The sequence below is a fragment of the Theobroma umbraticum genome, unplaced genomic scaffold, assembly GCF_002168275.2.
Source record: "Theobroma umbraticum cultivar Fairchild unplaced genomic scaffold, ASM216827v3 scaffold_146.0, whole genome shotgun sequence".
NCBI classification, from domain to species: Eukaryota; Viridiplantae; Streptophyta; class Magnoliopsida; order Malvales; family Malvaceae; genus Theobroma; species Theobroma umbraticum.
The window spans coordinates 7681328-7704913 of NW_018397265.1; the positions used below are offsets into that span (position 1 = coordinate 7681328).

The 23586-nt window shown below is 32.6% G+C and overlaps 5 protein-coding genes across 6 annotated transcripts; 4 read left to right on the forward strand and 1 right to left on the reverse strand.

The window, feature by feature from the left end:
* The first annotated feature begins 1098 nt into the window (after nt 1–1098).
* LOC110422704 (transcription factor bHLH162-like) lies at nt 1099–3398 on the forward strand. Its single transcript, XM_021436718.1, has 3 exons — nt 1099–1436; nt 2513–2851; nt 2958–3398. The coding sequence occupies exons 1-3, from the start codon at nt 1305–1307 to the stop codon at nt 3033–3035; spliced, it is 549 nt and encodes a 182-aa protein (XP_021292393.1). The 5' UTR covers nt 1099–1304; the 3' UTR covers nt 3036–3398.
* Nucleotides 3399–7489: 4091 nt separating this feature from the next.
* On the forward strand, nt 7490–10325 carry LOC110422602 (phosphopantetheine adenylyltransferase-like). 2 transcript variants are annotated; one of them, XM_021436585.1, is made up of 8 exons: nt 7490–7555; nt 7650–7697; nt 8091–8211; nt 8307–8378; nt 8796–8855; nt 9293–9387; nt 9743–9812; nt 9947–10325. In XM_021436585.1, the coding sequence occupies exons 3-8, from the start codon at nt 8092–8094 to the stop codon at nt 10052–10054; spliced, it is 525 nt and encodes a 174-aa protein (XP_021292260.1). In that variant the 5' UTR covers nt 7490–7555; nt 7650–7697; nt 8091; the 3' UTR covers nt 10055–10325. The 2 variants fall into 2 exon arrangements, with proteins under 2 accessions (XP_021292260.1, XP_021292262.1); XM_021436587.1 differs by lacking the exon at nt 8796–8855.
* Nucleotides 10326–13891: 3566 nt separating this feature from the next.
* Nucleotides 13892–18844, forward strand: LOC110422503 (serine/threonine-protein kinase 52-like). The gene is made up of 6 exons (XM_021436450.2): nt 13892–14529; nt 15335–15456; nt 17071–17267; nt 17425–17599; nt 17990–18124; nt 18288–18844. Exons 1-6 carry the CDS (start codon nt 14205–14207, stop codon nt 18492–18494), a joined length of 1161 nt encoding a protein of 386 aa, XP_021292125.1. The 5' UTR covers nt 13892–14204; the 3' UTR covers nt 18495–18844.
* Nucleotides 18845–19035: 191 nt separating this feature from the next.
* Nucleotides 19036–20759, reverse strand: ATVEX1 (Nodulin MtN3 family protein). Its single transcript, XM_021436451.1, has 6 exons — nt 20640–20759; nt 20425–20461; nt 20109–20325; nt 19865–20026; nt 19640–19759; nt 19036–19370 (listed from the first exon to the last, which is right to left on the reverse strand). The coding sequence occupies exons 1-6, from the start codon at nt 20680–20682 to the stop codon at nt 19251–19253; spliced, it is 699 nt and encodes a 232-aa protein (XP_021292126.1). The 5' UTR covers nt 20683–20759; the 3' UTR covers nt 19036–19250.
* Nucleotides 20760–22590: 1831 nt separating this feature from the next.
* LOC110422755 (E3 ubiquitin-protein ligase ATL23-like) lies at nt 22591–23526 on the forward strand. The gene has a single exon (XM_021436767.1). The coding sequence runs from the start codon at nt 22800–22802 to the stop codon at nt 23238–23240; it is 441 nt and encodes a 146-aa protein (XP_021292442.1). The 5' UTR covers nt 22591–22799; the 3' UTR covers nt 23241–23526.
* Nucleotides 23527–23586: the final 60 nt, after the last annotated feature.

Sequence of the window (23586 nt, forward strand, 5' to 3'; positions counted from 1 at the left end):
CCCCTCGTTGGGGTTGATATAATTCAAAAGAGGCTCAAATGGACTAAAAATTATATTAAATTAACATAAAGTACTTAGATCATATTTATATTCCACACCCGCATGCAAACAACTTTAAGACGACTTTAATAGTTTAAAGTTGGAAAAACCCCTAATTGACGCTAACAATTGATTGTTTCAAATACAAGTTCAAATTGGCAAAAGTATTATTTTTTAAAAGACTAGTAAATTCAATGTTTTATATTTGTTATGGTACTACGGCCAACACAATTTTTTTTGTTTTTCCTTTCAGTCAATTGATTATCAAATAGTGAAATTAGTTACATGGTCAATCCTACAAATAAGTTGGAAATATGAAAGAAAGAAAACCATAATTTATTGGAACAAAGAGTAGAAGGCCCCATATGTATAGCAAGAAAGTAACCTGTCCATGCATGAAGTTCAATGATCATGATAGAGTAAGAGTATGCATGATAAAATCAAAGCATTGACTTAATAAAATTTTGACGAGAATCGGAAGAATAATTAATCTTTGACCCCCTTCCGTCCTGGTTTTTAAATGTTTGTTTCTCTTTGACTTTGATGAAAGTAGAGCATTAATCAATCCAATGGATTCTTAATTACCATTTACCAAGTAAAGTATAGCAAGGAAAGCTAAACAGAAACCGAACGAAAAGTGGTCGGTGACAGCGCGGGTACATGGAAATTGGAGGGAGGTATCGAAGGGGGAAGGGGGGAGGCTCAGCCAATCCGTAGAGCCGCAGAGAGCAGAGCAGTCAAAAGGTCAAGGGTCAACCTAGGGAAGAGCAGCCCGCCTATTAAGACAGGGAAACTTTTGTTTGTGTTCACAATCAGAGAACTAACGTTAGAAACAGAGGATATGTTTTTGTATTATAAAGAAGATAAAGAAAAGAACTAGCATCCATGAAGTGGGCTCCCCGATGCTTTAACAACAGGGAGAAACTGACCAGAGAAAGAGGCCCGGATCCCCCGGACTTTTTCTGGGAGATTTCCTTCCCACTCGCATTTGTATTTTGTCCATTCTTACAGCTATGGGGATTGATGGGTAGTGGTAGTAGTATAAATAAGAGCTCTACATCTTTACCTCAAAAGGCCTTTAATCCCCCCTCAAAAAAAAAATCACCAGTCTTTGGCTTGTGTCTGGCTCTGTACGTGTGATGCATATTTCTCCGTCAGTCTATCTATAATTTCATAGGGAATTCTCCCAAAAGAATATTTGGGTTTGCATTAATTTGTGTGGCTGGGGAGAACGAGGAAGGGGGGTAAGATAGCTAGTCAGAGAGATGAAGAGCAGCGGAGGTGAGGCTTCGAAACCTGATAGGAAAACCATCGAGAGGAACCGCAGAATTCACATGAAAGCTTTGTGCTTTAAGCTTGCCTCTCTTATTCCCCATCAGCGCTTCAAACCCTCCGAGGTATATATATGTATATATATAGAGTTATTAATTCTCTCCCTTCCTTCCTTCTTTCTTTCTCATGAGTACTTCACCCATTTCTGGGTTGGTTTCTGAAACTTTTTGCTCAAGAGCTTGGAGCTTTGAACATTCCCGAAGCATATATATTATTGGGAATGATCATTGAAATCAATATAATTTGGCTAATTATTTCTCTCTCTAATGATTGGAGAAAAACCTTTCCAATCATTAATTTTCAATCCTCCCCATGGTCCTTGATTCATGTTTTCACCTGTCAGCCTATGCATGTTAATGTTGAAAATCTCTCAATCTTTTCATAAATTTCCAGCATCTATCCTTACCTCCATCATTTCATGATGTTTTTTGCTAGCTAGCCACTCTCTTAACTATAAAACCAAAGAAGTGGGAGATGAGCATAAGGAAAATATAGCAACGTTATCCATACCAGGGAATGGCTGTCTTTTATGGGCAAAAACCAATGTTTGATAACATTATGGACACCCTTTTCTTCCAAAGATCCTTGGCTATCAAGTAATTATTTCATTTATGTCCTTTTTGTGGGTATTCGTGACCATGACCTTAAGCAAAAAAATATAGCAATGTTGTCCATACCAGGGAATGGCTGTTTTTATGAACAACTTAAAACCGATGTTTGATAACACTATGGACACCCTTCCAAGATCTTTCGCTCTCAAGTAGTTATTTCATTTATGTCCTTTGTGGGCTTTCGTAGCCATGTTATGATAACTCTTTTTGAAGTTTTTATTAAGAAAGAGATAAAATAAAAGATAAACTAGTATCGTTGTATTCATAGATTTTTTTTGAAATATATTTTCTCTTAATTTATTTTCACGGTTCATCGTTGTCATTGAAATCTCTGACTTCACATTTGATCGCATTTTAATGGAGATTAACTCACCACAAGACGGGTTGACAAAACATGTAACTTCTCTATTTTATCTGAATAAAAATATATTGTCTCAAACCTAGGTTAATTTTTTTATTATTATCTAGAAGCATATGGTGCTATATGTATACATACTAATATTTTACTTCTTATAATTTGGGATTCTCAGGAAATTGTTTCGCAAACGGATCAGCTTGATCTTGCAGTTGCCTATATAAAGCATTTGAGAGAAAGGATAGAGAAATTGAGAGTGATCAAAGAACAAATGATGAAGTCAGTTGAAGCAAGCAGCAACATCATGAATAAGAATGCATCAGTTGGTTTAGGTGTGCCTGTGGTTGCACTAAGAGACTTGGGTTCTAGCATAGAAGTGATGTTGATAAGTGGGTTGAATAAAAACTTCATGTTATATGAAGTTATTGGCATTCTTGAGCAAGAAGGAGCTGAAGTTGTGAGCGCTAGCTTTTCCACAGTGGGAGGCAAGATTTTCCACACTCTTCATGCTCAGGTGAGTATCAACTTGTACTCTTTTCTTGTCTTTTCTAATTTGAAAAAGGCAACGGGCAGAGAACGAATACATTAATCACTGGATCAAATGTTCAATTCAATTTCAGGTTAAAATTTCAAGAGTTGGTGTAGATACTTCAAGGGTTTGTCAGAGATTGCAAGAACTGGTTAGCTATTACCGATGAAGATGGGGTTTAAGAAGCAACTGCATCGATCATCAAGCATGCAGACATCTGCTTAATAAAGAAAATATAGATATGAAGCCACTAAAATATATATAGCACCTCTACAGATTAAGAGTTATGTATCCGGGTAAGAACAAGAATTTCAATTGCTAATTAAGGAGAAGAGCCAAGAGAGTAGAAAGCAGCAATTTTCAGCGAAAAAATTAAAGGATAGGACCATTTCCAAGCTGGATGCAAACTTCCCAATCCCGCCGATGGGTTTTTCTTTCACTCTGTTTGTATTTTTGGCCTGCCCGGCTATGGCTTTCCATGCACAGGAATTATCATTGGTAAATCATATTAGTAGCTATAGTTTCTTGATAATTTAATGTCTGTTTTAATATAAATGATGATAATTAATCCCCTCTTCATCTTACTTCTAGTTTTATTATTATTATTATTATGCAATGATTTATATTAAACTTTGTTCGAAAAAAAGGGGCATCGATATAAAAAAAACATTAAATTTAAATTTTTTATTACTATATTATATAAATTATTAATTTTTTAAAAGTTAAGTGGAATGAATTGACCTTACTCAATATTGTAAAATTTTCAACGAAAACATAGCATGAAAGAAGATTTAATTTATATGATGAAAAGTATGTAGAAATTTGGACAGTTTCTTTGTCTAATCATCTCTTGGTCAAAAAAAATCTAAATTATGTAGATAGTACCATTATTACTCAGATGAAAAATTGAAGGATGGTTCATGCATCAAATCAAAAATCACATAGGGAATCAGATGCATGCATCATAATCAAAAACTAATTACAGCCCAAAATGAAATTTAGTCATCTCTTTTTATTTATAATTATTTTGGTCTTGTCTGCTTTATTTCTCTAATGATAAATACATACAAATGTTACAAAATTTATCTCAGTAAAAAATGAATGAGTTTTCGGTTTATAAAGAAAAGTCTTCAGTTATCTAATAAATATATTTTTTCAATTAAAAATATAAATTCGTGATAAATAATATTAAAATAGATTTAAATTTTAAAATGTGAGACCTCATGATAAATACCAAAGTCAAAAAATATATCCAAACCACGATAGGTGAAAGATTTTCCAAATCTTCTGTTTATTAGATATTAAATGTGAAAAGCTTATTAGCCAACTCATTGGTTGTAGGAGCCATGTGAAAGATTTCCCATTTTTCCCATATATAGGAAAGCATATAGATTATTCTTTTGGTACCCATTGAAAAAAGATTAGTTATATTATAACATCCAAATCTTGCTTGACTTAAATTTTAATTGACTCATTGACTTCAAAAAATTAATGATGCGTAATTTCAAAACACTTGCTAAAGAAAGTCAGTTTATCCCCACTCACAAACTCAAACCAATCTGTTTGTTCAAAGAATCTATACCTCTATCTACCTTCATTAATCTTAATATTTTATTGAAAAGGCCAAAAGGGTTATAATATTAATAAAAGATAAGTACAAAGAATCTTACTAAAGAATATAAATCAAAATAAATTAAATAAAAGAAAACCTACCCCATTCGCTGCATCAGTGAGAAGAAGCATCCTTGAGCTACCTTCACCAATTTTTAATATTTATACATATAGTAAAAGAATTACATAATAATAATTAAGCCTGCGACGAAAGTTAGAAGATCGAAATAAAAATTAAATCGAATTCCTTTTTTTTTATTTGAAAAATTGATTGTAATGCGGAAATTTTTTTTTAAAATAATAAAGATTAACCAAGAAAACAGCATGAGTTTAAAATATAGGTTGAACTTGTCAGAGTTTGTTGAGCAAAATCATCGTATCTATGTTTACTTCTTCATGGTCATGGATATATAATATATAATATAATATAATATAATATAATAATATATTACACGTGCGGATATGCTTTCTTCTTCATTACTAGGTTAATTCCTAAAAGCTAGCAACTTGGAATAAAAAAAGAGAAAGAAATTGGACTCATTTCATTTGGTGATGGTCAAGCATTCACAAAGAATTTCTCCTCTACAATCATAAAATTCTTAAACTACCCTTTATTGCTCGATTTTTAAATATAATTATATTCATTTTCGATTGGACAATCGGACCGAGGGCACGTAAGTCCTAAACCTACTTTTTAATTTATTATTAAAAAATTTTATCCGCGTGTTATTACGAAACAATTAACATTAACTAAATTTATTTTTTGGTTTGTATTAATTATGTTATTGTTGATATACTCAACTAAGTTTTACAACAGATTACTTTTGTATATAATTAATAGAATGGAATACATATATAAGATAAAATATTAAATTAGTATTTAAGTATTCTATTTAATGATAAGTGTAGTTATCTGATTTGAAAACCTTATGAAAATTATACCTAATAAAAAAAATAAAATTACGCATGAATATAATTTTCATGCATTACATTATTTCTGGTAAGATAACTTTAGGAAAACATTTAAATGTATTTAATCTTATTTTATTCTATTTAATCAAGTATATAACTTCTATGTTAAATATTTTCCACTTTCGTTTCTTTCTTTTTTTTTATGAAATTATAAAAACAATTAGTGTCAAGGGAAGGTTTCTTTTGTTAAATTTTCTGTATAATTAATTTATATTAATTAAAAAATTACCATAATTCTTTATATATGATTTAAGAGTGAAAATAATATTAATCAAAATAACGGTTGGGATTCAATGCATTAAGATCAAGAGAGGGGACCTAGTTATATATATATATATTGAATCCTTAATCCCACTCATACGAAGTTTTAAACTCATTTTTAATATCGGAATAGAACCCACTTTAATATTATCTCTTTATGAAGAACAAATTAACCTAATCTTGATTTTGATAAAATACAAAATATAAATAATGTAAATCCACACTTTGATTTTTCAAGAAAATCTAACACTTTTTGCTTGTCAAAATCGTGGAGGCTGCTAAAAAACTCAGTTCCTTGCAGCTTTGAACTTAGGATATTTTTGGCTGGAAAATTGACAGGTTTTTGCAACTCAAGGAATCAAGCTCAGCCTCCTGGACCATCAACGTCCCTTCAGCCTCCAGGTTTTGCACATGTAAAAAATAAAACAATTTCTCTCAAAATACCAAAGGGAAACGTCAATGCCAAGATGATTTCAGCTAATTCGGTTGAATTGGGATATTTAAATATAATATCTTAGAAGAGAATTTTTAACATGTTTTAAATAAGAATCCCATCGCAGAATTATTTATATATATATATATATGCTTAACTTATTTATTTTATTAGCAAATAATAAGAAAGAGCTGAGCTTTGAAAATTCCCGGTGCATGACGTGTATAAATCTGCTTGTTTTCTTGCTTTTGTTTCCTTTTTAAAATGATATTGAATTAAGACATAAATAAATAAAATTTATATTCGATTAATTGTCAGTGTCTAAATTTTGTACACAACTACTTAACCATAAAGTGTAGCTTCATAAATCTGCAAAGGTTAAAGTTCAAAAATCTTTTAAAATAATTTTTTTAAAAACTAAGAATTTTTAACATTAGGTTATATAATGAAAATGTATGCACAGATAATTTATCAAAATGTAAATTCCAATTTCAATTAGTATAATCATGCTGAAATCCATTAGTCTAGTCTTGAATTCCTCTTTGCAAGTCTTTTTACTTTATTTAATTAAAGGTAAATCGATGGAATTAAAATTTGCTTGTAATTGGATTAAATTAAATATGCTAGAATCAAATAAAAAAAAATCAAATTCATAGTAAAAAGTCATAGCCTACCATGTGCATTGATTTCTTTTTTGGAAAAAACAAATATATAATTTTATTAATAAATTAAAAGGATGGAGAATCGATTCGTACAAATTTAAGAAATTAGTAAAAAAAGTCATACGAGTAAATAAAAAAAACACGTTTACAAAACTAGTGATGACCTCTCTTGAGCTGAATTACTCTTTCTATTAATCTGTCGATTATTGAATTAGATTTTTTAAATATGTGTTCAGAAGAATTTTCGTGAATTTTTATCTTGTAACTTTTGATGAGTTTGTAGATGAATTTCATTGTTGGCTACCCTTGGAATTGCATTTCTTGGAGTCACTTTCTTGAGTAAGAATTTATCCAAGATGAGGAGATAAAAGAAAGATATATTTTCTTTAATGGTCGCAGTTGAATCCTCAACTCTTATAGATTTGGAGAATACTCTTGTATTTTTTGAATGATCTCGTGGGACACCATCTACTGCTGCAGGACTGGACTCCCCTAAGGTCGACCCATTGACATTAATTTTCCACGACTCCATGGAGGAGACCAAGTGGTATGGGGCTGTGGAGTGGGTCGGGGCTTGCCAATGGACAGTAAAGAGGAGTCCAAACATAGTAAACCATACTGGTGACACGTGTCGTTCTGTCTTTACCACGTGTGCTTCTGTCAAACGCTTCACTCGCTTAGTCACTCCCTCTGGTCTTCATCTCTCGACAATTTCCACTTTCCCAGCAGCCAAACATAGAATATTCCACGGTTTCTCTCTCTCTCTCATTTTTCAAAATTTCATTTTTCTCATGTTTCTGTTTAGATGGAGAGAAAAATTTAACAAATTTACATTCTTTTCCAGTGCAGGTATCTGATCAGGCAAGCTAATAGCTAAAAATCAAGACAAAAGGTATTTTTTTTTGCCCATATATTTTAGCATGACTAGCTTGGGATATTTATTTTTTCCTTGTAATGTGGAAGGAAGCAATTTTAGTTAAAAAAAAATACAAGTTGTAGCCTTTAGAACTCAATCTAATTGCTCTGAAAAAGATTATTTAATCCTGTGCTATAAGATTTGTTGTCATAATGTTTCCTATTGTACGCCTAAAAGATTGCATTTTCCTTGAAACTTTGGAGTTAACATACTATGTGGTAGGGTGGAGGGTATCATTCTAACCTTCATTTTGTCAAAACTATGCCCAAAATGGTATATGTTAAAGATGATGGTATGCTACTTTGAATCTTGTATCCTCCAAATTGAAAAGTCACTCCCTTTGTTTTCTCATTTTGGTATTCTTTTTAGGATGGCAATTTTAGAGGAATCAGTTGTGAATTGGAAGATTTCTCCGCCAAATTCATATGGAGCTGTAGTTCTTGGCGGTACCTTTGATCGCTTACATGATGGTCATCGCCTCTTCCTTAGAGTAGGCGTTTTCTATCTCTCTGGTGGTTCTGTTTTTATTTTGAATCTTTCATATAAACACATAAGAGTTCTAAACAAGTATTGCATTGTCAATAGTCGTCAGCTGAGTTGGCAATGGATCGGATTGTGGTTGGAGTTTGCGATGGTCCAATGTTAACAAATAAACAGGTAAACAACATGTTGATTGTTTTATGTCAAGATATTTAATAACCTAATAGTAATAGTAATGTGAACTGGTATCATAGTATGTGGTAGTTGTCCTTTCCATTTTTCATAAATGAATACTTTTCATTTTGAAAAACGATCAGAAAAATCGGAGTATCAATTCATGTAGCTTAACTGAACATAAAATTGTGGTACAATAAATCACAGTTTACATCTTAAATCCATGACGGCTTATATAAAAATTCCTGGTCTAGACTCTATCTCTGATGCTACTCCAGCTGAGACATTGATCTTCTATGCATGTATTCTATCATTGCATGAGATAAAGGTTGCCATTTGAGATAACCAAAATCCTATGCTTTATTTTCATTTCAGGCTGCAGAACAAAATTGCATAATATTTTTTCATTTGTTTGTGTAGTTCTCCGATTTAATACAGCCCATTGAGGAAAGGATGCATAATGTTGAAAGTTACATAAAGGTAATTAATGAAGGAATGTGTTGTGTGTGTCTTGCATGCTCAATTAGAAACATGTGCTTATTTGGTTATTGCATTTTGTTTCCGTGATCATACTGGGATAGTTTTCTAACTCAACTGAAGTTAGGTTTTCTATGGCAGCTTGTTGTGAGGCTACATAATGTAGCTGAGATGGCAGGAATTAAGTGGTTCATGTGTTCCCTAGCTTACCTCTCATTGTGTCTGAGTGTCAGCTTGATGACACTGCAATTGCCTTCTGTCTAAAGTTTTATATCTATTCCAGTAAGAGTTAAGAGTGAAAGGAGTAACACATGGACCATCACTCTTGCAACATCAGATGCAATGTATCATATAACCAAACATGAGGTCTTTTGCAAAATGTCTGCTGAAAATCTTTTACTTGTCTTTGCATAGTCTTCAATTTGTTTGTCTTCCTGCAGTTGATGAAACCTGAGCTGGTTGTGCAAGTTGAACCAATTACAGATCCTTATGGCCCTTCAATTGTTGATGAGAAATTGGATGCCATTGTTGTCAGGTTTGTTATTGAATATCATGTTTCTAGTCTTGTAACATAAAGCTACAGAGCGTTTTTTCTTTTGAAGTTGTTTAAATATGAAGTGGTTTTAGATTTAGCTGTATGATGTTTGACCTGTTAGCAGGCCTTTTGAGCCTTTAATGCGTGTCTTGTGAGATGGACGCATTTTCACTTAGTGCTTTACTGATTCTTGCAATTTTACTTCTCCTTTCTGGATTTTTCCCACTGGGATTTATTTTATAGTCTACTGAAAGAATGATCTGGCTTTGTTAATGCAAGCTGAAACTCCAAGGGGTATGGTACTGTTTTCATCACCTAAGGAACCGCAGACTTGACTGGTTTTAATTTTCTGCAGCAAAGAGACAGTACCAGGTGGAATATCAGTCAATAAAAAGCGAGCTGACAGAGGCCTTTCACAACTGAAGGTTAGAATTTCTGGTTTTTATTCATGTGATTTATATATTTTTTCGATATTAGTTCTGAAGTTGAAGCAAGTTTATTCGGACTTATTTGAAAATAATCACAAGGAATTGGCTATAACATCATGGAGTTTCTGCAGATTGAAGTTGTAGATCTAGTTTCCGAAGAGTCTAGCCAAGGCAAGCTGAGCTCAACAACATTAAGGAAGCTTGAGGCTGAGAAGCCCAAAAATCAACAGTCTGGGTAAGCTGACACTGGAAAGCCAATGTTGGGAAGGCTAGGAAACCATTTTTGAAGGTTTTAGCACAGTGTGCAGAAGACACAGTCTTCGAGTCACTGCAGCTTCATGGATATACCGAGAATTTCCATACAATAAAAGCATTAAGCTTTCTTCTTCAAAGAACTACCCTATGTAATATCTTTGAGTTCTGTACATACTCTAATCACATTCTGCAATGTGATGTTATTTTCTTTCATAATTATGACGTCTCAAGAGCTAGCAAACTTTGTAGCCACAAGGGGAAACTTTTTCCAAGTTTGGGGGAGAGGATTGCCACCTGTTACCCAGACCAAATATCTCACAGACATAATTATTCATGATTATCTATAGATTTAAAGGATGAACTGGTCAAGAATAAGTGAGATTGGATGATGTCAATGATTGAAGCATAACTTAATATTTGTTTTTAGTACAATTTAATTACTAGAAGAAAAGTAATGAAAAGACATTTTAGTGAGGGAGCCTTCTTAAGATGAGCCTTTCCCAAATGTTGACAGTCTAATCTGGTAGATATCAACTTGAAAATGACTATATAAAACTAATGATCATACTTAACTTGTATAAATTATAATTATCCTTAGATCAGTAAGATGCTGACAAGGCAGAAAACAAAACTTTTCTTTATTTTCTCCATTTATTATTATCTTTTCTTCATTTAGACGTTTTTGACTTAATTATATCATCCCTTTCGTTTTATAGGTGGCAAAATCTGTTTCGAACTCAAAATCCTGACTTAACTTATCCGAAATCGAATCCGATTATAATATTATCTTCATTATGTTAAACTAAAAGATTTAATTAATAATCGGTTATTTAACTATTAATTAAATGAATACGCGACAATCATATAAACCCATTAATGAAGTTTAGGAAGTTTTTAATCAATGTATAAAATAAACTTAACATAAAATTTAAGAAAACTTATAAAGGTGAGACTTTTAGGATTTTCGACGCACTATTAGAATAAGAATATTTTATGTTTTTAATTTTTTTTCTATTTTCAAAGTTGTAAGTAGGTAAAAATAGCATAAGATTTCTTAATCTTTATTATTTATTTCTATCACATTAATTGTGCATTATGTGCTATAAAAAAATTATTTGGGACCCCAAAGAGAGTTGAACCCCTTTGGTAGCTTAATGAGGGTTTTACTTAAAAAAAAAAAATTAAAGGAATCTTTGACCTTAATGATACCAAAATATTGATGTGGGTAACATGACTTGATGATTATGATTTCAATGAAAAAATAAAGCCAATAATTCCTTTTAATAAATTTGCTCCATTAATTAATTGGGGTCAACCCCATGAGAAGAGTAAAGAAGAAAAGAACTCATGATAATGTAACCCTAATAATAAAAAAATAAAAAAAAACTAATGGAGCAGTGTGGAAAGATTCAAACTTTGAATATTAATCTTTGATTAAAGAAAGAATGAACTTTGAATTAAACATTTTGTAAGCAATTTATGGACTTATTAATTAAATAAAGTAATGAAAATAGACGAAATTGTAAGTATGTCCATTAAAAAATTAATCAAATTTTATGGATATACATTCTTTTTTTGACATTAATATTGAGTGTATCATTTTTATGAAATTATGACGCAATTATGATGCGACTCATCTTAATTCAAGAACCGAATAATCTATAGTTATCTTATCCTACTTTTTTTTTAAAAAAAATTAAATACTCCAAAGTACCATCGATATAGTTTGTCGTGTATGTGTGAATATGTTATGACGTGACTCATCTTAATTCAAGAACCGAGAAATATATAACTACCTTATCCTAATTTTTTTTTAAAGTGCTCCAAAGTACTATCAATATTGATCGCGGTGTTTATATGTGAACATGTTGACTAATTTTATGAAAAGTCTTTTTTTTTACGATAGTATCGAATATAAGATTTTTATAAAATTATAATAAAATTATGATGTGATGCATCTTAATTTAAGAGCCGAGTAATCTAAAATGATCTTATCCTATTTTTTTAATTAAATATTCCAAAATACGATCAATATTGCTTGTGGTATATATGTGAACGTGTAGTCCTTAGCTTTGTTTGGAAGGAATTAAAAGAGAAGTATTTGTAAAATTAAAGTTTTGATTAAATAAATTGATGGTGTTGAAAAGAAAAAGAATTAATAAAGAAAATGTCGAATGCATGTGGCAAAAACATGGTCGGTGGGCATGCAGAGATTTTGTGGCCAACTAATTTCCAGATGGTCCCAATTCAAGATTACAATGTAAAATATGTATATTGAGACCCACCAAGCTATAAATATAATGTATTTATTTATTTTTAGACCACAAATTTAATTATTTTTATTTATTTATCAAGGAGTTGGTAAAATAAATTTAATCTTTTGAATTTAAAAGGACGAGATCAAACGATAATCTTTACAACCTTTTGAATCTAAAAGAAATTGGGATTGAAGAGCAAATTATGTGTGGACAGGTTGATAGATTTAGAGAAAAGTGATTGGTTGAATCTTTAAATCCTATCCAACATTAGGAATGATATGTTTCCTTTTACCTTAGTGGAGGTAACAATTAGAATATTCAAAATATTCCTTTTAGATCCTCAAAATTTGATAAAAATAATCTTCAAAATTTTATGAAAATATTATTATTTCTTGAGACACATGACGTATAACTAATTATGATTTTTTTTAAACAAGGGAATGTTAATTAATTAAAATCACAAATTTTAAACGTCGGGTGAAAATTTTATTTTTTATTATTTTTGATAAATTGTTTATGATATTATGAATTAAATTATTTATATAAAGAATAAATTTAGCAGTAAGTTAACTTCATAATCATTGCAATTTGGTGAATTTTTCTTTTTTACCTTTTTAGAAGGAATTTTAAAATTATGAATTTATCACCATCTTATAATATATGAATTTGTTTTAAATTAAAATGATCTAATCATCAAATGTTTATTTAAGCTTCAAATATGTGAACTTCAAATTAAAAGTTTTTAATTATTTTTATTTTTTTATATTTTTAACTTGAAAATTAAAATTTTAAATATAAAAAAAATAAAAGATGATATTGATCACAAATAAAAGTGTCCACATGAAAAAGGGGTAGGAAAAAATGGTTCCTTTTTCTATATTATTAACCTTTTAAGTATTTTCTTATTCTATTAAATTTTGACATGTCATCACTTAAGATAAGCAATAATTTGCTACAAAATTTAATCCTAGTAACCTACTCAATAAAGTAGATTTAAAGCTTTGGTGGAGTTAAAATTGATTGAAGGACAACTTTTTCACCTTATTGGATTAAAATCCTTTTCCATTTTAGTAAAGTGGTTCATTTATTGTTTAACTAAATCACAATCTGTCTATTCATTCATGAGATTTTTAAGAAAAAAAAAGGGAAAATAAAAAAAAGAAGGAAACCAATATAAGAAAAATAAAAGATAAATTAAAAATATAGTTTCGATATTTTTTTTAAATTATACAAAAAAATAATAATCATTCGAATTTTCAATTTTGTTATCGCTTATAATGTCAATTTTGAATAATATCTATAATTTCACTTAAAATAATATTAACTTTGGTTGTAAACGCAATCATCATATCATATTTTTGTAAATTATTTACATTGATATGACTGAGTCATGTTTAAAAATTGTTGCCACTGAGATACAACATCATGTATGATTCGTTTCTTGAATTTTGTTTGTCCCTCTATGAACTGTTTATATTAGAGTCAAATGGAAATATTAGAATAGGGAGAAGACTGGTAGTAAATTAGGAAAGTAGGAGTTAAAAGGGAGGAATTTGAAACATTGAAGCAGTAAAGAAGAGGAGACCAAAGTGGGTCAGTTACACACGTTGTGTTCAGGCAATTCCATGTGCCCACATGGATGATTGGAGACTCAACAAACTCTCTCTTTCTCCTTCTTCTTCTTCTTCTTCTTCTGCTGCCTCTTCTTTTACATCAACAACAAGAAGAACAAACAACAGCAAGAAGTAACAAGCATGTCTTTGTTTTTAAGTTATAACTACTATAAGAACTACCCATAACGTATTATTAAGCATCACCCTCATTTCCCTTCGTTTTCTTTGATTCCGTGTTGAAAGTTTTAATCTTTTCAAAAAGTATGAAGGAAAGCAGTGATGGGTTTGTTAGAGCAGATCAGATTGATCTGAAGAGCTTGGATGAGCAGCTTGAGAGGCATCTTAGCAGGGTTTGGACCACTGACAAGAGCAAGAACAAGAGAGATGATGATGGTGATGGTCATGTTGATGATGATGATGGAAAGCTCAAGCTTGCTCCCAGTAGCACCAATAAGGCTGCAACTTTTGTGAACAAGGAGAGACAGGAGTGGGAGATCGACCCTTCCAAGCTCATCATCAAAACTGTCATCGCTCGTGGTACCTTTGGCACTGTTCACCGTGGCATTTATGATAGCCACGATGTTGCTGGTTAGTTTCTCTTTTGAATCTCCAGTGCAAAGTACTTCCTTTTCTTTAACATATTTTTTTCTTGAAAGGCTTATCCCCCCTCTTTTTTTTTTTTGAACGAAATTATTGACTATTTTAAGTTGTTAACAGATATTCAGTTGGTTTTCTGTTTGCATTAGTGAATATATCAGTTAATTTGTGAAATTAGGGACCGTTTTTTTCCTTGAAGGGTATTTTACTTCTGAGAGGGGCCAAAATCAAGTGTTTTTTCCAAGGATTATTCTCCTTTTTGTTTGCAATATTGGACCAGGTGGACTACTATGATACTTGTTATTGCTGTTTGAGGTCCCTTCATAGTTCAATAGCCTTAATGTTGCTATGTTATTATGGGTTATTTATTTGGATCCATTTAGTAGAATTCTGGTTTTCGTTTAGCAGTTGACTGTTATGGTGATGTGGTGATTGGCAGTTTTAAATGTAGTCTTACAAAATCCGTGACTCTGCACGGGTTTGGGTTGAATTTGCTGGTTCCAGCATCAGCAACTTGGATAATGTTGTTGTAATAATTAACTTTTCATGTGATCCTAGCTGTTAGTTAATATTATGGAAATAAAAAATGTATAAATCTGAAAAGAAAAAAATTATACTGTCAAATGAATTTCATAGCTGGAAATTGTAATTCCAGTATGTTATTTGCTCATTATGTTAATAATACAGCCGCTTATCCTAACCAAGATAAGATCTATTTGATTAATCTGGTTATATCTTATTACAAATCTCTATTTGTTTTACTACAATGGTTTTTGGTGCCTTTCTTGGTCCTCAGTGAAGCTGCTTGACTGGGGTGAGGAGGGCCACAGGACAGAAGCTGAGATTGCCTCATTAAGGGCAGCTTTCTCGCAAGAAGTTTCCGTGTGGCATAAACTTGAGCATCCCAATGTTACAAAGGTCAATTTCTAATTTAGCAGAAGCTTTTTTTTTTATCCTTTTTGTGTGAAGACATTTGTGGGCGGATTTTGGAAAGCCTGGGCTTTTTGCATAAATGCTTGGAAATTTTCTTTCTGAAACCATTACTCAACTGTGATAAAGTGCTTAAGGAATCCTCCACCAAAAGGTCACTAGTATTGCTGTTAATGTCTTCACAGGCGGAACATCTATAAAGTGATGGATTGCAGTAATATTATCAAAGCTATCACCTGTTTCTGGCACCATAATAAAAATCTCCAAACTCCTCCAGCCCCAAATAGAAAGAAATGCACACCCGACATGCACAAAACTGATGACCAACTACCACAGATGCATGGCTTGAGGAGATACCTTCTGTCTTCTCATTTTCTAGTAAATGGTTCTCCACAACTTAAAATTGCCAATAGTTAAGTTATTGATACAAATTAAAATGCTGTGAGAAAATACATCCCTCACCATATTTGGTAATGACCTGTTGTGCCACAAAGAATTTTAGTTTCCTTGAATCAAATCTTTCCTATTGGACTTTTTTTCTTTTAAGAGGTTGAGGTAGCACTTGTTTACCTTGCTTCCCTTTCCTTCTCCCGTCTCTGTTTTCTTTCAAGAGATTGAAGTTCACATTCTATATAATACACGAAAAAATTTGGTATGTTGTAGATGATTGTCATTTCCATATAATCTTGGACACTTCAAAGTATAACTTTAAATATGAACTAATTCATTGAGAAAGCTAAAATGCCTGGAAGAGAAATACTCTTTCTAATTATTTATATCTGTTGCTGCATAACTGTGCACTCATGTGAGATGGACTTGATTATATTTACTTTATTGGCAAACCTTTTTTAGATAGGTGGTTGCCCATGGCTCTCTTGATTCCCTGCCCTCATGATTTTTCCCCTCAGAACAAGGCCATTTAACATGTATTCAGCTTTTGGAAACTCTTCTCATGCCTTCATGATTCGTGGTGGTTCTCTTTTGGTTTAGGAATCCTTTCCCTTTTTGGGGTGTGTTGTTGGGGGATTGTTGTTTTGGACGACAGGGAGAGGATCAGGGAATGTTTTCAGAATTAAATCCCACCAAGAATTTGCTTCTGCTTGTACTGATATATTAATATGAAATTATCCAAGATTGCCAAAATCTCCATGATCTCTTCTTCAGAAGACTTAATATTTCATAGCATCAATTATTTTTTTGTTTCCATCTACTAGCTTCCCCTTCTATAATCGCATATGTTATTCCTCTTCATAAACTAGGAAAGGAAAAATTAGGTAAAATAAATTTTCCTTTTGTCTTTGGAATTAAGTTTTATTAATCGAAAACTTCCTTGAATCAATGAGTCTGTTGGAGTCAGGGTTATTGGTTGAGTGGCAGTATCTACTGCTTTAGAGTGATTATGAAATGCAACTAGACTAATTGGACATAAATCCAGGGGTTTATGTCACCTACTCGTAGTGCTTTAGGATTTAGAAACAGCTTGGATATCTAGGAAGCTCTGTAGTGTATATTTTCTGGCAGAGAACATCACTGTTTTAGCTATGGTTGTTGAGCCTCTAGGTAGATTCTTATTCTTACTAATTCTTGTTTATCCCTTTCCAGTTTATAGGGGCAACAATGGGCTCATCAGGGCTACAAATACAAACTGAGAATGGTCAAATGGGCATGCCAACTAGTGTGTGTTGTGTTGTTGTGGAATATTTACCTGGTGGAGCTCTGAAATCTTATCTTATAAAGAACAGGAGAAGGAAGCTAGCTTTCAAAGTGGTTGTTCAACTTGCGCTTGATCTTGCTAGAGGGTACTCTAACCAATGTCCCATTTTCATTGACCAAAAAAAAAAAAAACCTTTTGTCCCATTTTCTGTTTGTTTCTTTTCTTTATTGTATTGTGGTTTGACAGCCCAAGCATGTTTTGAAATTTTCTCTGGCTTAGAGGGGTGTCTATCATTTTTGTAGGTTGAGTTACCTTCATTCACAGAAGATTGTCCACAGAGATGTAAAGACAGAGAACATGTTGTTAGACAAGACACGCACGGTAAAAATTGCTGATTTTGGGGTTGCTCGTGTTGAGGCTTCAAATCCTAATGACATGACTGGAGAGACAGGAACCCTTGGTTACATGGCTCCAGAGGTATGGAGGTTATTGCCATTTCAATTTTACTATTTTCATGCAGGACTCTGAAATGAAACTTCAAGGTTTTTTTTTTGGAATGTGAGTTGGTTTTTCTTTTGGATTTTATAGTATAATTAATGGTATCGTAGGCCCAAGGGATGAATGATACATGCTTGAATATTTATCATGAAGTGAACACCTTATAACATCATTAAAAAAAGACAGCTCCTGTTGAAACTATTTTATTTGATTTAATGATGGGAAGTTTTTGCTTTGGAGCTTTTTGAGTGAATGTGATGGTATTAAATCTGTAACTTTAATGTTTCAGCTAATTAGAGAGAAGGTGAAAGAAAAGGGTAAAAATTGTTGATTGAATGATTAGTAACTCATCAAATGGGAGGTTTACAGGTTCTCAATGGCAACCCATATAACAGGAAATGCGATGTGTACAGTTTTGGCATCTGTTTATGGGAGATATATTGTTGTGACATGCCATATCCTGATCTTAGTTTCTCTGAAGTGACTTCAGCTGTGGTTCGCCAGGTATTCCATTGGCCCCTATCCTTATAATTTTGCTTTCCTGTCCTTCTTTGGTTTTCCCCCTAGAATGGAGCATTATTGCTTGTGTCATATTATGAAATATTTGCACCTTAGACCCCATTTCCTGGCTTTTTCATTGCTAATTGTCCTGATATTAAAAACACAGAATTTGAGACCAGAGATACCGAGATGTTGCCCCAGTTCTCTAGCAAATGTAATGAAACGATGTTGGGATGCTAACCCTGACAAGCGGCCTGAAATGGATGAGGTAGTTTCTATGCTGGAGGCCATAGACACATCAAAAGGTGGAGGTATGATTCCTGTCGATCAACAGCAGGGCTGTCTTTGCTTCCGGAGGTATCGAGGGCCTTGAAAAATTACTCCATGATGCAGCTAAAAGATTGTGAGACTTTATTTTAAAGTTAGAGAGGTCCCAGTTTGTATTTACTATGAAAAAGCAAAACAACAATCAGATACCAAGCTGAGAGGAAAAGGTGGTGGTGGGTATAGGCTCAGGAGCTGTGCTACATTTCACTTTGTCGAATGATGTAAAGCTTTTCCCTTTGTTATTTTCTCTTATAATTTTTTAAGGGGTTCCCCATATCTGTGTATTTACTCGATTTGCCAGTCTGGTTGTGGACTGGCCCCCCCTCCACCCCTTTTGTAAGATAACTCTTTATACGCTTAAGTAATAATCAACATTATTAAAGTTGATCTATATCAGCTGGTATGGTGTCTGGCTTCTGCAGAAGCATGGTGGATTGTTGTTTTAGCCTCTATCCTCGTAAGATATCTGTCTGCTTCTTTCTTCTTGTTTCTCCCCACAAGTTTGCTTTGCTTATGCAAACCATTTTCTCTCATTTCTAGATGTTGTGGGATTACCAAAATAGGTAGAAATCCCAAGGACTCAGTAAATGAAGAGAAGAAAGGCTAATGTTTGACAACCAAAGAACCAGGTCGACCATTTACCAACATCTCTTGGAACACAGTTCGATTCATGCTTGATACAAATATTTAACACAGAGATGCAAGCGTTTGTATCTATCTATACAAAAAGGAATCAACTGACAGGAGAAAGAAGAGCCAAGACCAGGACCAAACAATAAAACCAGAAAACTTGATGGTGTGATCAAACGTCTGGAAGTTGAACTTCTCTAGGTGGTTCATCGTCCCAATTGGTCGTTCTGTAGTAGGTTGCATAAAGTATGAGCTGCAACAAGCCTAACAGGGATCCCATCCCATTTGGAACCTACAAATGCGTTAAAAAAATGAATTTTTTTTATTATTTATATGTCGGAGATTGTATAATTGAAATAGTGAAAAAACAAATTTCATATTTATTAATTTAAGAATATCTTTAAACATAAATATAGTATAAGATTATCTTCAACTATCATACGGTATCAAAACCTGTGATAAGTTTATGGTTCTTACACAAAAATTGACCGTTATAGTTATCCTCATTCATGTCACTAGTTAATTTTAGATTGAATATCCTTGTCATAGAGTACTACTTACCAGGATATAAGGATCAAACTCGAGTGATGCATAAACCACCCAAACAATGCCATTCAAGAAGTTAAAAAGAGAGAGATAAAACGGCATGTACTTCACACTCTTTGTCCTGATCACCAATTTCTACCGAAAGTGAAGGAGTTAAATACTTTAAAAATATGCAGAAAACAAGCAGATTTCGTCTGCTAATTCATGGTTAAAAAAAAAAGAAGGTAAAAATTCACCTACCATGACTGTCAATGGGGACGAATACATGATTACATTGAAGATAATGGCCAATATTCCTACAATCCCAGACCTTATCTTGGTAGTGTGAAAGAAAAATAGGGTAATGAAAATCACAACCGCCATGAATATGACTTCGATTACAAGAGCTAAAGCAATCCTCCTCTGCAAACGAAAAGAAACCAAAACAACTAAAGTAATTGATGGATTTGAGAAATGTTATGTTGATACAGAAACATTTACGTACTCGCTTGCTCCAAGGGGAGTAGATGAAGAAGATGGCGACGTAGGCGAGCTCTATGACAAGACCTATGCCATTGATCGTAACGACCAACAGGCTGTCGGGATGGACGTAAGGGAGACCATAGAAAACCCACACCATGCAGTTCAGCACGGTTGCTATGTATGGATCGGGCTTGAACTCCTGCACCGATTTAGCTTTCCATATTTTAACAAATGTTGGTCTGCAAAAATCAGCTTAACAAATAATTAGTCGGTGAATTAAAATTCGATTATGTTAATTAAGTTTCCAACAAAGAGATCATGGAGTGAGTAGTGCCTACGTTGGGGACAGAAACAGGAAAAAGGAGATCACATTACCTGAGAAAACAAAGAAATACAACGTAAAAGTAAGTTAGAAAATTCACGTAACATTTTGTTATAATTTAGGCCATGATCTGTGTTTAAACTTCGTGACATTCGTTTCTTACAATATTAGTTTAGGCCATGATCAGTTGGATTAAAGTAGTATTGAGAAAAGGGTTTTGCAAGGACTAACCGATGATCCCTACGATGGTTCTAATAAGCCCTATGGCCACCATTTTTTACAGCTCTGGAGATGAAAAAAGTGCAGCTGGAGAAAGAAGAAAAGAGTTTTGCAAGCTCTGTGAACTTGTTGTCAATGGCTAGAAGTGTAAGCCATGTGACTAAATTAAGCAAATAATTAATCCGAATATAGCGAAAAAGATGAGTAAAGATTGGTCATACGCAATTAACGTTGGAGCTTTTTCATGCAAGCAAATAGAATCCATGCAACGGATTAATGCATCACTCTACCGATAAGGAAGCTGACGTGTTTTGTTTGCTTGGTGTTAATCTCACCCTTCCATGCTTGAATTCATTTATATTTTTTTAATTTTAGTTTTTTATTTAAATAATATTCAGTAACAATTTCACAAAAATCACATATTTATACAATTAAAATTTTTAATTTTTCATACTCTTGTGTATCGATATAGAAAGATATATTGTATACATTAGAGTGAAATTTTTAAAATTTATAAATGGGTCGTTTTGATTTATTTTCTTCCAACATCGAATAAAAAATAAAAAAGAGAGAATTTAAAAAATATAGATTAATTATGAGTATATACTAGGTAGCTAAACTTTAAAACCCCAAGAAAGAACAAGGGCATAAATGGACTATTGCCACATTTCACCCAAATGTGACAAAAATTGACATAAGTTGGTTGAAAAAGTTTCGAAGTGTAACTCGTTCAATAAAAATAAATATATGTTATTATTGAATCAAATATTTAAATATAATAAATAAATTTTAATTGAACGAAATTCAGATTCATAATGAGAAATTGATGTTAATAAAAAAAGTAAAATAAATATATATGAAAAAGTGTTTTGAAAGTATTAATAATAAAAAAAAATTGAATCTCCAACCAGCAAAGGGAATCATTTCATTATTTTTGTTTCTACAATTAAGTTGGAGAATCGGCGCAAAAAATAAATAAAAAATAAAAAAAATTGGGGTGGCCATCTTTCTCATGGTTGTGTTGGTTTTAATTTCATGTAGATGTTAGGGACACAATCATATTATAGAGTGGATCATTGTTATAATTAAGTTATGGACAACCATGATTCTTTATGTGATAATATATTTCATTTTCATTTTAAAATATATTATAAATTAAATGGTGACGAAGATGATAAGGATATTGATTATATTTTTTTAGTTTTTAATACATTATGAAAATTCTTTATTGTTTTTTTAAAAATACATAATATTTTAACAAATCTTGAAATTACTTAAAAAAATATAAATAAAATTTAATTTTTTATTACGTTTAATTTTCATTAACCAATTGAAAACAATAAAAGAGTACGGACTGAAATTTCTTAATAATTTAAAGGGATTTTTTTTTTTAAAGCCGATTCTAAAGCAAATGCCCAATATGTATGGCTTTGATTGGGAAAGCAGTCTGCTTCATTATTTCACTAGCCAGCTATATATTTTGATATAATAATAAGGAATTGGAAAATGATGGTAAATATATCTTAAAGCAACATCATCCCTTTTTATGAATTTCTTTTTGAATGCTGTAGTGCTTGCTGTATGGAGACCATGTCAACCAAGGTAATCATTGATGAACATTAACTAATTAACACAAATTTTAAGTTAATAATAATAATGTATGTAAGGGGATATATTAGATTATATTGTATTGTATGCAGATAAAAAACAAAATCAAGGTTCAATGTGTAAACTTCCCTTGTATTTGTCTATAAAAGGTCAGCATTATTGGTCAGCTTCAGATGGCCTTTGAAGTTTAACAATACAAAAGTACAGCTCCTGCACGCATTTTAACAATTGACAAAATGCCATTTTTCAGTGTCTGAGCCCACCAAACCTGTCAGACCTCATTGAACACATGTAACTAGTAAGTACCAGGCCTTGGTCTTTCCTCTAAGCCTTTCTTCTGCTTCAGACTATTCAACCTCTTACAGGAAATAATGATCACCACATTCTGAATTTTTGAGAAATCAATGACACTTCTTGTTCTCTCAATGCTTTCAGCTTTTCTGCCTGTTGCAGTTGGCAAGAACAGAATGAGAGCTGGATAATTGTGTTGGAACTTATTGTCATGAGTAGGTGAGAGAGATTTCGTGGGAAAATCTGTTTGGAAATTTGTACAACTGGTAGTATATGGTTATGGAAATTGTCTTCTCTGTGGTACTCTTATTTGTGGGAGTTGCAGTTTTGGTGGTGATTCATGTCTGTATTGTTGGGAGGGCATTCAGGAGAGAGTTTGAAGATGGCGGCTTGGTCCAAATAAGCAGCAACAATAGAGCCAAAAAGATGTCGGATGAGGACCTGAAGAAGCTACCTAGCTTTGACTACAAGGCAGCTGAGAAAGGGAGCAGCCCCGTGGATTGTGTTGTTTGCTTGGAGAATTTCAGGAAAGGTGACAAGTGCAAATTGTTGCCAAACTGCAGGCACAGCTTCCATGCTCAATGCATAGACTCCTGGCTGTTGAAGACATCCATTTGTCCGATCTGTCGAACTTCTGCTGATCCATCAAAAGTTGGGATGATCTTGGGAGAGGAAAGAGGCGTTTCAAGCCATGATGGAGTTGAATTAGCGTAGAGCAAAAAAAAAAAAAAACCTCTCCTGTTTGGGACTGAATTGAGCTCTAACATATTCATTCTGCAATGCAGATGTGTGGTTCCAAGCAGTTCTTTTTTCTGCAATTTTTTTTTCCAGTGAGTTGTAGATTACTTTCACTAAGATATTTACCCTTTTTAATTTCATGCAGTAACAGTTTCAGGTAAGAGTTTGCTTTTGACAAATCAAATCCATTACTATATGATTCCTGTTCTAACCCATCAGGTCATGGTGTTCTTTTCTTGGGTGATAACCCTTCAATGTTAATTCGAAGTTACAAATCTACATGTCATAGAACTGATGTTACCGGAGTTTTTTTTTTTTTTTT